This window comes from Electrona antarctica (assembly GCF_951216825.1).
Source record: "Electrona antarctica genome assembly, chromosome: 1".
Classification (NCBI taxonomy): domain Eukaryota; kingdom Metazoa; phylum Chordata; class Actinopteri; order Myctophiformes; family Myctophidae; genus Electrona; species Electrona antarctica.
In genome coordinates this window covers 7,328,947-7,346,229 of record NC_136806.1, presented here as the reverse complement: position 1 = coordinate 7,346,229, position 17,283 = coordinate 7,328,947, and the positions used below count along the sequence as shown (strand labels likewise).

Here is a 17,283-nt window from a genome sequence, read left to right as displayed (position 1 = left end):
GCTGGAGATCGGCGCGATTACATACACAGTTTCATTCATGAAAAGACGACAATTGCGCGCGGGACGGACTCTCGCATTGCATTGAATTGCGTATCGCTGTCCCCCTCGACCACGACACCCTTCTTCACAGCACTTTCACTACTCACTTGGACACGACCACTACGCCTCTTTCCACCATTACAGGTAAGTTAACTACAATTTAAGGGTGCGTGCGCGTGTGTGTGTACTGTGTGTGCTTGCTACGTGTGTCACTACTGAAACACAGCTGCTAATGCTATTATTAATAGCATAACAACTACATAAACAGCTGCTAATGCTATTATTAATAGCATCATAACCATAGATATAGATATATATCAACTCTACATAGCTCACCCGCGCTGTTAAACAATGGAGAGCGACGTCGTTACGTGGCGCCCATCTTACCTCTTACAATTGTGTCTATGATGTACTCTTAAATGACCATAACTTGCTCAATTTACAACCGAATTTCAAACGGTTTGGTTTGTTATAAACCTCAGAGACGTCCGCATACTTATATGCTTTTATACGACCTTAAAAAAAAAAAAAAGAGCGACGTCGTCACGTGGCGGCCATCTTACCTCGGCCCACATAACATTGTGTCTATGATGTACTCTTACATGACCATAACTTGCTCAATTTACAACCGAATTTCAAACGGTTTGGTTTGTTATAAACCTCAGAGACGTCCGCATACTTATATGCTTTTATACGACGTTAAAAACAAACAAAAAAAAGCAGATAAGCTTCCTGAATCAGAGCCACGTTATGATTCTGTTGATGCATCAACACCATCAACAGCTGATAATGCCATGTCTCATGTACAACAGCTACTGCCACACAATTCTCCATTTATGTTGGCAATGCTGAAAATAACGCCTGCTAACAATACAGGCTGCTAACAATTGGGCTGTTGCCAATTATGCTCTTACAAATAGCATGACAATAACAATATTAATAATAACACTAGCATCATTACAAGCATAATAACACGCCGCCATGTCTCATGTACAACAGCTATTGCCACCCAATTCTGTCTTCATGTTGTCAATGCTGAAAATGAGGGCTGCTAACAATTCCGCTGTTGCCAAAAATGCCATTATTTGCCTCATACCATAACTATACTTTCATAATTTGTCGTCAATGCATAAAACACTTCTTTCAACCACTTCAGCTACATACAAAGCCATGCCGAAGAAACGCACATCATCCCTTGGATACCGAACGGCAAACGCCACCCAAATACGCTTGCACACAGCTGCCAGACAACACCACGCACCATCCGCACAAGGTACAGCACCATCCGCACAAGGTACATGTGCTCTAACAACCTTCCACAAACACTTGCACTGCACAATACATGTGTGCGTCTGTGCACACTGTGCACACACGTACTCCTTCACTGTGTGTGGACCACCATTTACTAACATCGTACCACACGTAACCAGTTTCCCACACGTGACCAGTTTACACTAACTCATGCATGCTGTCCAATCACACTCCACAGAACAACGCAATGAGGATCCAAACTTCCACCACAACCCTGCTCGCGACACTCTACGTGGCCACACACACACCCGCTCATTGGAAGACACCCAGCCCACAGGTACCCAGTACACTGACACCTTTCTATTTACTGTGTGGCGGCAGGGACCCATCACACAGCACCATGTCATAGCAGCACAACTTGATGATGATTGTCTCACTTCACAGCAGAACGCCTTGATGACGCGACTACACCACGACTGCTCCACACCCCTACTTTGCACCTGCATGACACCAGAGGTAATGCATTCACATATGTTGCACTCAAATTTACCCCTACTGCATTGTGTCCACTACACTCACATACTGTGCAAAACATCCATCGCCAACAGCTACACGCAAATGCATGCATCAAGCAGCTGAACTACTACATGGACCCTCCCACGCCACTCACACGCCAACAGCCCCAACACAACGCTTGGTTCCAGCAGCTGCAGCACAACATGTACCAGGTAAACTTGCTCAAAACTACACTTTGCACAGCACATTGCACAATGCAATACACTGCTGTTTCTTTCTCCACAGATACTGCAGTATCTTCATCACATAACCTACATTAATTGTGTACACTACACTCACACCCTGTGCTCTACTTAACTCATACTATCTCTCTACACATCACTTCACAGCTCAACACCAGGGCAGCACTCCTCCACAAATGGCCAACACACCTTCATTGGACGTGGCTGAGGCCAGAGGTACTGACTTCTGTTATTCACATAACCTTACTGCTTGGTACCGAGCATCCTGACACACTGTATAGAGACATCTATCTACATATCTCTGCATAACATGTCGATAACATTTTGTACCTCTGTGTCTACACACACTACTGACATCCATACCCAGTTCAGCGCAGGCGGGAGCAAACACGTGACAGAAAGAGACGGACCAGAGGTAAGGCCTCAGATATGTTGCCCTCTGCCGCAATGCATTACGCATATGTGTGTATGTTATACCTACATGTACTGAATATATAGTCACATACACTCCCATCTTAATTTCTCAGCTCAGCATAACCTGGACAAACAGCAGCACATGATGGCTACAACACAGCCAATGGCCACAGCAGAAACCACAGGTAACCAACGCACTACACTCACATCTACACTTTCACCTCAATAACTCTTAATACAACTATCACATTGTCCCACTACACATACACACAGTTCAATTTAATGCCTCCACACATTTCCATTGCCTGCCTCAACAAAAACATCACATTCACATACTGACCACAATCTACTTATTGCATGACTCTCATGAAATTAACTTCACACCATACTTTCCATTTACCTTCACAGGCAGTTCCCATCAGCCAGCAAGACGACAATCACAAGTTGCTGCCAAAATTGCAACTTGCACTGCGCAGATTCTCAGCGGCCAACTAACTATCAACCAACTCTCCGACACACCACAGAGTATTGGCCAGCTCAACTGTGTGTGTGACCACTGTCACGCATTCACATTCAAAAACGAGACCTCCAGTATCTGCTGCTTGAATGGAAAGGTTTGCCTACCAGCCTTCCCTAGGCCCCCACAGGCCATCAATGATCTGTGGTTTGACGATACCCCTCAGGCAAAACTGTTTCGGAAACACAGCCGTGTCATCAACAACGCTGTCTGCCTCTCCAGTATTGCGGTCAAAGAGAAAACATTCACACGCTTCACTCCCACTGTCATTTTCCAAGGAAAGGTAATCCAGCGCATCGGGCCACTCCAACCAGAACCTGGTGCTGTTGCTGTGTTTGCCCAACTTTATGTCCTCGACCCAAGTCTGGAAAACACCACCAGATTTGCAAACATGACACTCCCCGCCAGAACATCCACTGCTGACAAGGACACAATGGCGCAGCTGCTGCACACTGTGCAGCAAGTTATTCACCTGCACAATATATTTGTCCAAGATTTCAAGCAAATCCTTGAAACCCCAGAAGAACAACTACAGCGAGGCACTATTGTCATAAGTGCTGCAGCCAGGCCACAGGGAGGACATTCCGGTGTTTACAATGCCCCCTCCAATCTCCAAGAACTTTGCATTGTCACCAACGAACAGGCACATGATCTGGTCATCCACTTACGTGGTGGAGGTCTGAAAATCATATCTGACCGCCATCCCAAAGCCATGCCCCTCCACTTCACCCTCCTCTTCATTGAAGGGACATCTGGCTGGCACTGTGCTCTCAAGCATGTGGGTGATGAAAAAAGGCTCACAGCCCGTGAGTTCTTTGCCTATCACATGAACAGTCGTCACACTGCGAGCGACTACCTTTTCCAGGCAGGCAGACTGTTCCAAGAATGGATCCTCAATGCCTGGATAACATGCGAGAACCAGAGGCTGACTTGGCAGCGCCATAACCAGAAGACATTACGGGCTGACAGCTTCAAACAACTACAACAGGTTGTGGCTGTGCGTAGACGGGAACGGAGTGCTCCATCTCACTCTGTCCACCACAATGAGCAGGAACATGCTGTGGGTAGAGTCATCCTTGCTAGCTCTTTCCATGGCAGTCCACGCTGGTACCACAGCAAGTTCCAGGACGCTATGGCCATAGTCCGCCACATGCGAAAGCCAGACCTTTTCATCACGGTCACCTGCAATCCTCACTGGCCAGAGATCGTAGCTGCCCTCACCCCTGGCCAGACACCCCAAGACCGACCTGACCTGGTGGCCCGGGTATTCAAACTAAAGAAAGATCAGATCATGGATGACCTCATCAAAAGACACATCTTTGGCCTAGCCATTGCCCACCTCTGGGTCATAGAATTTCAAAAACGCGGCTTGCCTCACTCGCACATCCTCCTCATTCTAGCAGAGCAGGACAAACCCAAGACACCAGCCCAAGTGGACCAAATTGTCTGTGCAGAACTTCCCCCTGACCCGCATGAAAATGGGATCTCTGCCCAAGAAAAAGCAAGGCGCCAGCCACTGTGGGACATTGTACTTGCTAACATGATCCACGGTCCCTGTGGACAAGAGCATCCCAACAATCCCTGCATGGAGAAGAAAGCCGGCTCCAACTGCAAAGCCTGCAAGAAGAACTTCCCCAAACCCTTCCAGCCCAGAACAACACTTGGTGACGAAACAAGTTATCCTATCTACCGCCGTCGCTCTCCAGATAATGGTGGCCGAACTGCACAAAAAAATGGGAACCACATCAACAACAGTTGGGTAGTGCCCTACAACCCCTACCTCAGCCTCCGATACAACTGCCACATCAACGTAGAAGTATGCATCTCTGCACTTGCGGCCAAATATCTCTACAAATATGTGACCAAGGGGCCGGACCGTGCAATGGTTTGTGTTGAAGTTGAGGGCGCCCAGGCTGCCCGTGATGAGATTAGGGACTATGAAGACATGCGTTCTGTTGGCTCAAGTGAGGCCTGCTGGAAACTCTTCGCATTCCCCATATCCGCCAACAAGCCTCCTGTTCAAGTCCTCCGCTTGCATCTGGAACACGAGCAATACGTCGTTTTCGCCGAGGGTGATGAGGAGAATGTGGTGGAGCAGGGCAGACAGACAGAGTTGACTGCTTTCTTCAAACTGAATGCTCAACAGAAGACAGCCAAAGGTCCAGATTACAACCCTATGACCATGCAGCGCTATGTTGACATGCCTCACAAATACACCTACACAAACAACAAGTGGCAACTCAGAAAAAACAACGCTTTCTCCGTTGGCCGTGTCCACACCATCAGCCCCCTAGCTGGAGATGTGTTCTACCTGAGACTGCTCCTCCACAATGACCACTCCAAAGGGAAAACAAGTTTTGAGGACCTCTACTCAGTCAATGGCAGCCGCCTTGACACCTACCAGGCAGTGTGCAGGGAGCTTGGCCTGTTGGATGATGACCAAGAGTGGTCCACTGTCCTTACTGAGGCTGCTGCCACTCACCTCTGCCCCCAGATTCGTGCCCTATTCGTCATCATCCTCATCTTCTGCCAACCAGCGAACCCTGCAAGCCTGTTTAACGACTTCTGGCCAGACTGGACAGATGACTTCAAGCGGAGAGCACAGCAGAGTGCAACGACCTTCACTGACCAGCAACTCAAAACCATGGTGAGACTGGATCTGCAAGTCCGCCTCCAGTCACATGAACATGACCTCCAAGACTTCCTCCTGGAAAAAATGACAGATGAGGAAAAGGCCACTGTCCATGGGCTGGTCAACATCGAAGAGCCTCTTATCCGTGAGGAGCTGGACTATGATGTGGCCCAGCTGAAAGCCAATGTACAGGCAACAATTCCACAATTCACTGCTGCACAACAACAGATTTACGACACTGTCATGACGGCAGTCCAGCAACAGGCCAACTTACAACTCTTCATATCAGCACGTGGCGGTTGTGGTAAGACCTTCCTACTCAATGCACTACTGGACGCTGTGCGCAGTCTGGAACCTGGTGGCTGTATTGCCCTTGCCATGGCAACTACTGGCATTGCTGCACAACTCCTACACCTAGGCAGAACATTCCATTCGCGGATGAAAGCACCTCTCCACCCAACAGAACACACACCCTTCCACATCACAGCTCAAAGCAGCCTAGCCAAGCTGGTGCGACGGGCACGCCTCCTGCTCATTGATGAGGCAACCATGCTGCACCGCTTCTTGCTAGAGGGACTTGACTACACTCTGAAAGACCTGATGAACAAGCCAGACTGTCCATTTGGTGGGAAAATCATCATCTTGGCCGGCGACTTCCGCCAGTGTCTTCCAGTGGTTCAAGGGGCTAATCCTGCCCAAATTGTCAACAGCTGCCTCAATAACTCAGGCCTCTGGCAACACTTCCAAGTCTCCAGCCTCACAGAGAACATGCGAGTCAGGGCCAGTGAAAACCAAGACCTGAAGGCCTTTGACCAATGGACACTCCGCATTGGTGATGGTACAGCCAACGATGCAAACGACTTCATCTTCATCCCAGATGACAGGTATTTCCACATTCAAAGCAACACAGACAATGACCACACAGCGGAGGAGTGCTCCATGAAGATGTTTTGCCAAACTATATTTCCAGATATGTCCAACAACTTCACTACTACCGGCTGGCTGGATGGCCGATCAGTACTTGCCCCTACCAACAAGGACGTGGACGCCATCAACGACCTAATGGAGACCTGGATACCAGGTCTGTCAACCAACCTGAGCAGTGCTGACACCCTGGAGAACTACCAAGACAGAATGCGGTTTAACGTGGAATACCTCAACACCCTCTGCCCCAATGGATTTCCCAGGCACCTCATCACCCTCAAGCCAGGAATGCCCTTGATGCTACTGCGCAACATCAGCCCCAAAGACGGACTCTGCAATGGCACCAAACTGTTTTTCCTGAGAACCCTCAACAACAAACTGCTGCTGTGCAAACTTGCAGCCACACAAAAGGAAGTCCTGATCCCTCGAATCAAGTTCATTCCTGATCCTAGACATTCCTACTTTGAGTGGGCCAGACGACAGTTTCCAGTCCGCACCGCTTTTGCCACCACCATCAATAAATCCCAAGGCCAGACACTTACAAGAGTGGGGGTCTGGCTTTCGTCCCCTGTCTTCAGTCACGGACAGCTTTATGTTGCCAGCTCAAGGACAGGTAACCCAGAAGCTCTCACCTATGCCATAAAGCAGAAAGAAGGACAGCCGGAACATCATACTGCCAATGTGGTTTTTCGAGACTTGCTTCGCGCTGTTCTTCCTGGCCCTACAATCCCCATTGAGGTAAGGCTGTTGCATTGCTACATGTCATTTCTACATATGTCATTTCTGAATAATACATAACTGCTGCTAACACTGATTAACACTTTCCAGAAATATCACTACCTTTCACATGATCTGTGGTGGACATGTCACATTGTGTGGTTGATTCATCCCTTATCTGTGTCTCCTTTTCTGCAGGCTCAACCATGACAATCTCTGGAACCAGAAACACAAACACCCCTTCCACATCACCCCACTCCTCCACGCCCTCCTCTGGATCAGCTGCCAAATACAATTGTTCCTTTGCTAAGTTGGCCTTTCCACGACAACTGCGTCTTCCCCAAACCATCCCCATCAACGTAAGGCTGTTGCATTCTTACAAGTCTCATTGTTGATTAGTCTACATAACTGATAATCAAACATAAACATAGCATTGTCATTCCATTCACAACATACCTGGTGGAGATGTCTCAATGTATACTTTATCCCTACCTTCTCTGTTTCCCCAATTCTGCAGCCTCTGCAATGTATAGTCTGCAAAACATCCATCGCCAACAGCTACACGCAAATGCATGCATCAAGCAGCTGAACTACTACATGGACCCTCCCATGCCACTCACACGCCAACAGCCCCAACACAACGCTTGGTTCCAGCAGCTGCAGCACAACATGTACCAGGTACACTTGCTCAAAACTACACTTTGCACAGCACATTGCACAATGCAATACACTGCTGTTTCTTTCTCCACAGATACTGCAGTATCTTCATCACATAACCTACATTAATTGTGTACACTACACTCACACCCTGTGCTCTACATAACTCTCTACACATCACTTCACAGCTCAACACCAGGGCAGCACTCCTCCACAAATGGCCAACACACCTTCATTGGACGTGGCTGAGGCCAGAGGTACTGACTTCTGTTATTCAGATAACCTTACTGCTTGGTACCGAGCATCCTGACACACTGTATAGAGACATCTATCTACATATCTCTGCATAACATGTCGATAACATTTTGTACCTCTGTGTCTACACACACTACTGACATCCATACCCAGGTCAGCGCAGGCGGGAGCAAACACGTGACAGAGTGAGACGGACCAGAGGTAAGGCCTCAGATATGTTGCCCTCTGCCTCAATGCATTACGCATATGTGTGTATGTTATACCTACATGTACTGAATATATAGTCACATACACTCCCATCTTAATTTCTCAGCTCAGCATAACCTGGACAAACAGCAGCACATGATGGCTACAACACAGCCAATGGCCACAGCAGAAACCACAGGTAACCAACGCACTACACTCACATCTACACTTTCACCTCAATAACTCTAATACAACTATCACATTGTCCCACTACACATACACCCTGGAGAACTACCAAGACAGAATGCGGTTCAACGTGGAATACCTCAACACCCTCTGCCCCAATGGATTTCCCAGGCACCTCATCACCCTCAAGCCAGGAATGCCCTTGATGCTACTGCGCAACATCAGCCCCAAAGACGGACTCTGCAATGGCACCAAACTGTTTTTCCTCAGAACCCTCAACAACAAACTGCTGCTGTGCAAACTTGCAGCCACACAAAAGGAAGTAACATTGATTAACACTTTCCAGAAATATCACTACCTTTCACATGATCTGTGGTGGACATGTCACATTGTGTGGTTGATTCATCCCTTATCTGTGTCTCCTTTTCTGCAGGCTCAACCATGACAATCTCTGGAACCAGAAACACAAACACCCCTTCCACATCACCCCACTCCTCCACGCCCTCCTCTGGATCAGCTGCCAAATACAATTGTTCCTTTGCTAAGTTGGCCTTTCCACGACAACTGCGTCTTCCCCAAACCATCCCCATCAACGTAAGGCTGTTGCATTCTTACAAGTCTCATTGTTGATTAGTCTACATAACTGATAATCAAACATAGACATAGCATTGTCATTCCATTCACAACATACCTGGTGGAGATGTCTCAATGTATACTTTATCCCTACCTTCTCTGTTTCCCCAATTCTACAGCCTCTGCAATGTATAGGCTGTTGCATTCTCACAAATCCCATTTCTGATTGAACTACATCACTGAAGATGATGATGATCCCATTCTGCAGGCTCTACTGGCCAAATCTGGGCAACCTCATGGCACTGCAGCTTATTTTACTACACATTCACTGTTAACATTAACATTCTTTCCTAAAAAAACACTCAGACTCCATTAAAAATACACTGAGAACTACATTTTGAAATGTTGTGACTTTGTCTACCTTTGCTCTCACAATTTCCTTCCTCCGATTTGCGACGCGCAGGGAGCTAGGATGAGCGGGCCGAAGGCCCGCGAAATTCTAGTTATATACAGTACATTTTGGTAATTTGCTCACAATGCAACACAACACATTGTGAGCTTGTAGATCTGCTATTCTCAAAAGATTTGTATACATTATGAAACGTGACATTCTGCATAATGACTAGTTTTACGTTTGATACTACATGTTGATAAAGCAGAGGAGCGGAGTGGTGTGCGTGCGTGCGTGCGTGCGTGCGTGCGTGCGTGCGTGCGTGCGTGCGTGCGTGCGTGCGTGCGTGCGTGCGTGCGTGCGTGCGTGCGTACCTGTATAGACACGTGGTCAGTCAGTCTGGTCAGTCTCAGGCTGTGCAGAGCTCCATCAGCCAGGTTCCTCACCCTGCTCCTCAGAACCTCTGCATCTGTGCTGGAGTCCAGCTTGTACCGAACCTCCAGCTTATCTTCACACACACGCACGCACGCACGCACGCACGCACGCACGCACGCACGCACAAACAAACAAACAAACATTTTAACAATTTATTCAGGTCCACATAAAGGAGAATATACTGTAAATACATATGAAAGGTACAGTTGGTGTTTAAGGCTTTATGGACATGTACAACTAAGTGGTTTATGGACATGTAGGCCTACAACTAAGTGGTAAAAGTAAGCACTAGCTGCATTATACAATAAATGAATCCTGAATAATAATTAAGTGACTTTGAGAGACTTTAATAGACTTTGTCCATGCATCAACAACAGGAGATGTACCCCCCCCCCCCCCCCCCACCCCACCCACGAGGGGTCGCGACCCACGGGTTGAGAACCCCTGATCTACAGTACACCATTACTGTCATAGTAATTATAAATCATTCCGCACCGCGCCACAATTAATTTATCACTCCCTCCAAGCAGCAGAAAGGTGTGATAGTGTAGCAGGGGTGGGCAACTTTGACGATGGAGAGGAGACAATACATTTCCACACTCACTCCAGAGGGGCCACAGTGCATATTACTGTATAGCAGTGGTGGGCAACTTTGACAATGGAGAGGGCCACTATATTTCAACACTCACTCCCTAGGGCCATATATTACGGTCGTCGCAAAAATAGCCGATCTACAAGCTCAAAACGCGTCGCAGCGCGACGCGTTTTGAGCTTGTAGATCGGCTATTTTTGCTATATTCGAATTGAAATCTTAATCAGAATCCTGAAAATTAATATTTTTCATTTCAAATGCCTTTAATTATACTTGTGTTGAAGCATTGAGCTACTAATTTAGACTGAAGTAATTAAAGCGGGTCATGTTTGCATGTTGTGGAATTGTAATCAGCTGAAACCAATATTATATCAGAATTCTGACATTAACCTGAGGGCCGCATTAAGTGAAGGTGGGGGCCGCATGTGGCCCCCGGGCCACCAGTTGCCCACCCCTGGTGTAGTGGCACATGATCACCACATGTCATCGCAGTGACGTCATGCGCAACGCTCCAATCTTATTCCAGAGGCATATATGCATATATGCACCAATTAAGATGGTGCCAACTAATTGGTGCGGTGGCGGTGGCCGAACGGATTGCGGAGCAGTCTTGATACCGGAAGGTCGCCAGTTCGAATCAGCGGTCCGACACGTTAAAATTACCACCGCTGAAGTGCCCTTGAGCAAGTCATTGAACCACTACCATGAAATGTTCTATGAGCAGGGCCTGGCTGGAAACAAGTTCTTGAGTTTAGCCCAGATACCCTGGGTAAATATAGTAACTTTGCTTTGCTTTAGGATAATTATCTATATCACTCCCAATCTTCCGCCGTAGTCTGAAAACCCACCTTTTCAGACTCCATCATGGCCCATAGCACTTACTGTACCCTACCCCCTTAGATAGCATTTCTGTAGACTTAGATATCATTTGATACAGACTTATAGCATGTTATGTAGACAGCACTATAATTGCATTGTATGTAGTCATAGCACATCATAGTACATATGTATAGCATAGTATAGTATATATGCATAGTTGATATGTATAGTTTCATTATATAGATATTCCACTGTTACGTTCTTAGCTTACGGTACGCATGTTTCATGATAAATGCTTTTTTATGTGATGTATTCCCATGTTTTTTTTTGTTCTTGCTTAATGTAAATCGCTCTGGATTAAGAGAATCTGCTAAATGCCTAAATTGTAAATTGTAAATCTGTTCCCAGAACACTTTGCATGGGGCGCCCGCTAGCCTAGTGGTCCAGGCGCATCATGGCACATAGGCTATAGAGCGTCGCAGTCCCGCCCCTTACCATGGACCAGGAAATGATTCTCCGTTTATTTTCCTCATAGATTATTTATTTAAAGACGTTTACGCCGCGGACAAAGCCAGCTCGAGTCGTGACAAATCATGACAACAAACACAATTTTTGGGGCCGAAAAAATAATTATTTGTTTGGTCCAAAATATTGTTTGTGTTGTCATGAGTTGCCACGACTCGAGTTGGCTTTGTCCGTGTCGTAACGTCTTTAAATAAATACTTTCTGAAATGTCTATGGGAAAAATGCATTGGGATTCATTTCCTGGTCCATGGTAGGGGGCGGGACTGCGACGCTCTATAGGCTCCGGCCTGACAGGACAGCGAGTCACGCGTTCGAGTCCCGTCAATGACGACCTTTGCTGCGTGTCTCTCCCCTTGTCTCTCTATCCCTCTTTCCTGTCTATCTTCACTTGTAACTATATCAATAAAAGGCAAAAAGCCAGAAACAAATCTTAAAAGAAAAAACATAACACTTTGCATACTGATAATGCATTTCGCAAAAGAAAACATGAAATCTTGAAGAGGGATCGAGCGGAGTGCTTCAGCGCTTAAGTGGGCGAAGGAGTGTGTGTCAACAGCGAGGGCATGATTGCACTGCAGTCAGCGACTGCAATCATGAGACAAATCAGAGAAAAACAACCTGGAGGGAGGATCGAGGCATCCGAGAGAAGATTTAAAAACAACCTGGAGGTAAATTAGAGAGAAGGTTTCATTTGGATAGTTCCCTGGGTTAACTCATTCGGCGCCTTTTGACGCCTCCTGGCCTCTGTGCCGAGTTCGCCTTTTGACTCCTTTTTTTTTCTTAAATTTTATCCCACGATTTTGTACGAAGTATTTCTTTTCAACCAGTGTCAATTATCTGATGTAATCCTTGGGGGGGGGGGGGGGGGGGGGGGGGGTCAGCGGACTGACCTCATGCTACCTTCTATGCATGAGGAGTCCAAGCTGCTTCTTTTCAACTGACAGGGGGGGAGTTTCCCTGTGCCGGACGTAGCGCGTGGAAGGAACATGTAATTCCGACCAGTTCCTTTCCCCTCCATTAGGCAGCCCTGGCCACTCGGTGCCGCACTACCGGAGCTTGGTGTTAGCATTATGTTATGCTTTAGCTATTCAAAAATAGCAGACCTACAAGCTCGTAGCGCGCCACCGAGTGGCGCGCTACGAGCTTGTAGGTCTGCTATTTTTTTTTAATCGAAGAACGACTGACATAGAAACATAGCTTTTTCAGAAAACTGTCAGGATGTAGAAGACATTTTTAGAATCTGATCTCAGGTCAAAATGGGTTAAAGGAGTGGTTCACCGCAAAAACAAAAGGATAATATATAAACGTATTTTCTATCAATGACAAACCCCATGAAGCCTTGAATTAATTTCATTAATTTGGTATAGAGACTCCAAAGAGTGAGCAGCCACCCGGTCATCAAATCATTGGCTTAGGAATGTAACGAACAAAAACAGCTCGCCCGCTCATAACATTGTGTCTATATGGGGCATGTACTTTTTATATAACCATAACTTGCTCAATTTTCTATAATTTTTATCCCACAATTTTGTAACCCATTTGTCACCCCTGTGTCAATTATCTAATGTGATCCTGGGCTCTACACACCCTCCACCAACCTAGTCCCCATATATGGGGGACATGGGGAGAGCAACGGACTTGAACTCATGCTTCCTTCATGCCTGAGTGTCCAAGTTGCTCCTTTACACCTGACAGGGGGGAGTTTCCCTGGTTGGACGTAGTGCGTGGAAGGAACACGTTATTCCAACCAGTTCCTTTCCCCTCCATCAGGCGCCCCGGCTGGCCAGGTGGAGGCAGTTTAGAGACCAGGATTACTGCATGTTTTTTGTGAGGGTACCCTAGGGTAACTTGCTAAATTTTCAACTTATTTTCAAACGGTTTGGTTTGTTATAAACGTCAGAGACATCAGCATACTTATATGCATTTATGTGACGTTCATATAAAAAAAACCAACATTAAGCAGATAAGCATGCACCCTGCATCATAGCCACGTTGATAACGTTTGTAATAAACCAACCCGTTTGTAAATCCGTAAATATTTGAGCGAGTTATGAGTAATTTCTGTTTGAGCTGATCACCACCAGCTACCACAGAACGTAGGACTGTAGCAAGATGGCCGCCGGTGAGCGACATGGGAGACTCCGCCTTGCTCCATCTAGCCTTTATGTCTATGAGCAGCACTGCCAGGAACTCCCTGTAGGAGGTGCTGTTGGACTCACCGTGCTTGTTGAGCAGCACCGCCAGGTGCTCCCTGTAGGAGGTGCTGTTGGACTCACCGTGCTTGTTGAGCAGCACCGCCAGGTGCTCCCTGTAGGAGGTGCTGTTGGACTCACCGTGCTTGTTGAGCAGCACCGCCAGGTACTCCCTGTAGGAGGTGCTGTTGGACTCACCGTGCTTGTTGAGCAGCACCGCCAGGTACTCTCTGTAGGAGGTGCTGTTGGACTCACCGTGCTTGTTGAGCAGCACCGCCAGGTACTCCCTGTAGGAGGTGCTGTTGGACTCACCGTGCTTGTTGAGCAGCACCGCCAGGTACTCCCTGTAGGAGGTGCTGTTGGACTCACCGTGCTTGTTGAGCAGCACCGCCAGGTACTCCCTGTAGGAGGTGCTGTTGGACTCACCGTGCTTGTTGAGCAGCACCGCCAGGTACTGCCTGTAGGAGGTGCTGTTGGACTCACCGTGCTTGTTGAGCAGCACCGCCAGGTACTCCCTGTAGGAGGTGCTGTTGGACTCACCGTGCTTGTTGAGCAGCACCGCCAGGTACTGCCTGTAGGAGGTGCTGTTGGACTCACCGTGCTTGTTGAGCAGCACCGCCAGGTACTCCATGTGGTAGGAGCTGACGTAGAGCAGCAGGGCAGGACTGGTGGTGGTCCTGAAGCTCAGGGAGACGTTCTCTCCCGGCAGGGTGACGTCGTCCGAGTAGATGGAGGAGGCCAGGGTGCTGCCGGAGGCCAGGGTGCTGCCGTTCCTGCTGCTCAGCTGCTCGTACGGCTCCTTGAAGGTGTAGCTCACCGACGTGCTCGGCGTGAAGCTGGCCGACACCTCTGGAGGAAGGCAGACAGGGAGGGAGGGAGGGAGGGAGGGAGGGAGTGGGGGAGACGGCATGCATGCAGCACACAGAGAGGTTCTCTTTTCACACACTTTATTTCAGACACCAAGATTCAAGATTGCTTTATGTGTCTTGCTGTATTTGTCATGTCAACTGCAAGCAGACTATAGCACAATCCCGCCCGTCACCAGAGGCGGTATCATGAGGCCAGTGCCAGCAACGATGCGCGAAATAAGCAAAGAAGAAGAGCCCTCATCCGGCTGGCCCAGCAGTGACTGTCCTTAACCCATTTAGGCCTGACGTCGAAACATTTAAAAAAAAGTCTTCTGAAAGAATATATATTCAAAGATTTGTACCACATTTTCAAGATTTTTCAAAAATAACAGACCTACAAGCTCATAGCGCGCCACTCGGTGGCGCGCTATGAGCTTGTAGATCTGCTATTTTTCAATAGCTAAAGTATAACAATGCTTAGTTAAAACACCAAAAGGGGTTCCCACCCAGAATGGGTTAATAGACCTATAGCAGAGACCCTCCCCAAACTGCTATGGTCCAATCACAGCTAAGCATAACATGGGTTAGACAAACCTCTCCACCAATAGTTTTCCTATATGATAAAACATTGTTTTAAAAAAATAAATGTCACACACATATTTTTCCAGTGCATATGACAGGCCTTGACGACGGATTTGGAAGAGATTCTGAAGGTCTGGTTCCAAAAATGAACCAGTATTTAATGTGTAAAATCCATGATATTTACATTGGAATGAATGAGCCCGGCTGGAAAGTGTCCAAGTGGGAGTGTCTAAGTGGGAGAGGGCGGGGCTTTGCTAAAGGTGAATTGCCGCTCCAGGCCGTGTAGCGCCGACCGGACGATGATTATTCTTAGCGCGACCTCGGATTCATGATGTTTTATTAATCCATTGAGACCTGGAACGCATCCATGTCACGTTAGCGTTTAACCACATTAACCATTAACCCATTTTGGGCGGGAACCCCTTTTGGTGTTTTAAACATTATGTTATAATTTAGCTATTGAAAAATAGCAGATCTACAAGCTCATAGCGCGCCACCGAGTGGCGCGCTATGAGCTTGTAGGTCTGCTATTTTTGAAAAATCGTTAAAATGTGCCTCAAATCTTTCCGAAAATTGTCATGATTTAGAAAACTTTTTTTTTTTAATTTCGACGTCAGGCCTGAATGGGTTAAACTCCCAACATGGTACTTTATTTATTTACACGTGCAACGAGGATTATCATGTGTAGGCTGTTCCTACCATGGGAGGCCTATGGGGGCTGTTCCTACCATGGGAGGCCTATGGGGGCTCTGTTCCTACCATGGGAGGCCTATGGGGGCTCTGTTCCTACCATGGGAGGCCTATGGGGGCTGTTCCTACCATGGGAGGCCTATGGGGGCTCTGTTCCTACCATGGGAGGCCTATGGGGGCTCTGTTCCTACCATGGGAGGCCTATGGGGGCTGTTCCTACCATGGGAGGCCTATGGGGGCTCTGTTCCTACCATGGGAGGCCTATGGGGGCTCTGTTCCTACCATGGGAGGCCTATGGGGGCTCTGTTCCTACCATGGGAGGCCTATGGGGGCTCTGTTCCTACCATGGGAGGCCTATGGGGGCTGTTCCTACCATGGGAGGCCTATGGGGGCTGTTCCTACCATGGGAGGCCTATGGGGGCTCTGTTCCTACCATGGGAGGCCTATGGGGGCTCTGTTCCTACCATGGGAGGCCTATGGGGGCTGTTCCTACCATGGGAGGCCTATGGGGGCTCTGTTCCTACCATGGGAGGCCTATGGGGGCTCTGTTCCTACCATGGGAGGCCTATGGGGGCTGTTCCTACCATGGGAGGCCTATAGGGGCTGTTCCTACCATGGGAGGCCTATGGGGGCTGTTCCTACCATGGGAGGCCTATGGGGGCTCTGTTCCTACCATGGGAGGCCTATGGGGGCTGTTCCTACCATGGGAGGCCTATAGGGGCTGTTCCTACCATGGGAGGCCTATGGGGGCTGTTCCTACCATGGGAGGCCTATGGGGGCTCTGTTCCTACCATGGGAGGCCTATAGGGGCTGTTCCTACCATGGGAGGCCTATGGGGGCTCTGTTCCTACCATGGGAGGCCTATGGGGGCTGTTCCTACCATGGGAGGCCTATGGGGGCTCTGTTCCTACCATGGGAGGCCTATGGGGGCTCTGTTCCTACCATGGGAGGCCTATAGGGGCTGTTCCTACCATGGGAGGCCTATGGGGGCTCTGTTCCTACCATGGGAGGCCTATGGGGGCTGTTCCTACCATGGGAGGCCTATGGGGGCTCTGTTCCTACCATGGGAGGCCTATGGGGGCTCTGTTCCTACCATGGGA

The 17,283-nt window shown here is 48.2% G+C and overlaps 1 protein-coding gene and 1 pseudogene across 2 annotated transcripts in view; one reads left to right on the top strand and one right to left on the bottom strand.

Moving 5' to 3' along the window:
* LOC306927573 (contactin-associated protein-like 4) overlaps positions 1 to 17,283 on the bottom strand; it is a 233,051-nt pseudogene that overhangs the window by 20,381 nt on the left and 195,387 nt on the right. The window contains exons 20-21 of the transcript in view: positions 14,661 to 14,912; positions 9,875 to 10,008 (exon numbers count right to left, since the gene is read on the bottom strand). The product of the transcript in view is annotated as a contactin-associated protein-like 4 (transcript). The remainder of the gene's footprint in view (positions 1 to 9,874; positions 10,009 to 14,660; positions 14,913 to 17,283) is intronic.
* Positions 75 to 9,418, top strand: LOC306926516 (uncharacterized protein). The gene is made up of 16 exons (XM_079505860.1): positions 75 to 183; positions 1,196 to 1,312; positions 1,529 to 1,627; positions 1,735 to 1,806; positions 1,899 to 2,018; positions 2,196 to 2,264; positions 2,416 to 2,463; positions 2,576 to 2,647; positions 2,871 to 7,273; positions 7,451 to 7,611; positions 7,770 to 7,930; positions 8,098 to 8,166; positions 8,318 to 8,365; positions 8,478 to 8,549; positions 8,708 to 9,130; positions 9,289 to 9,418. Exons 2-10 carry the CDS (start codon positions 1,210 to 1,212, stop codon positions 7,460 to 7,462), a joined length of 4,998 nt encoding a protein of 1,665 aa, XP_079361986.1. The 5' UTR covers positions 75 to 183; positions 1,196 to 1,209; the 3' UTR covers positions 7,463 to 7,611; positions 7,770 to 7,930; positions 8,098 to 8,166; positions 8,318 to 8,365; positions 8,478 to 8,549; positions 8,708 to 9,130; positions 9,289 to 9,418.

What these genes read in the sequence shown, in the direction of transcription:
- LOC306926516 (XM_079505860.1), top strand. Translation starts at nt 1,210, where the DNA reads ATGCCGAAGAAACGCACATCATCCCTTGGATACCGAACGGCAAACGCC. An exon ending in GGAAGACACCCAGCCCACAG is followed by an intron (nt 1,628 to 1,734) that starts GTACCCAGTACA and finishes CTCACTTCACAG; the next exon opens with CAGAACGCCTTGATGACGCG. An exon ending in TGCAGCACAACATGTACCAG is followed by an intron (nt 2,019 to 2,195) that starts GTAAACTTGCTC and finishes ATCACTTCACAG; the next exon opens with CTCAACACCAGGGCAGCACT.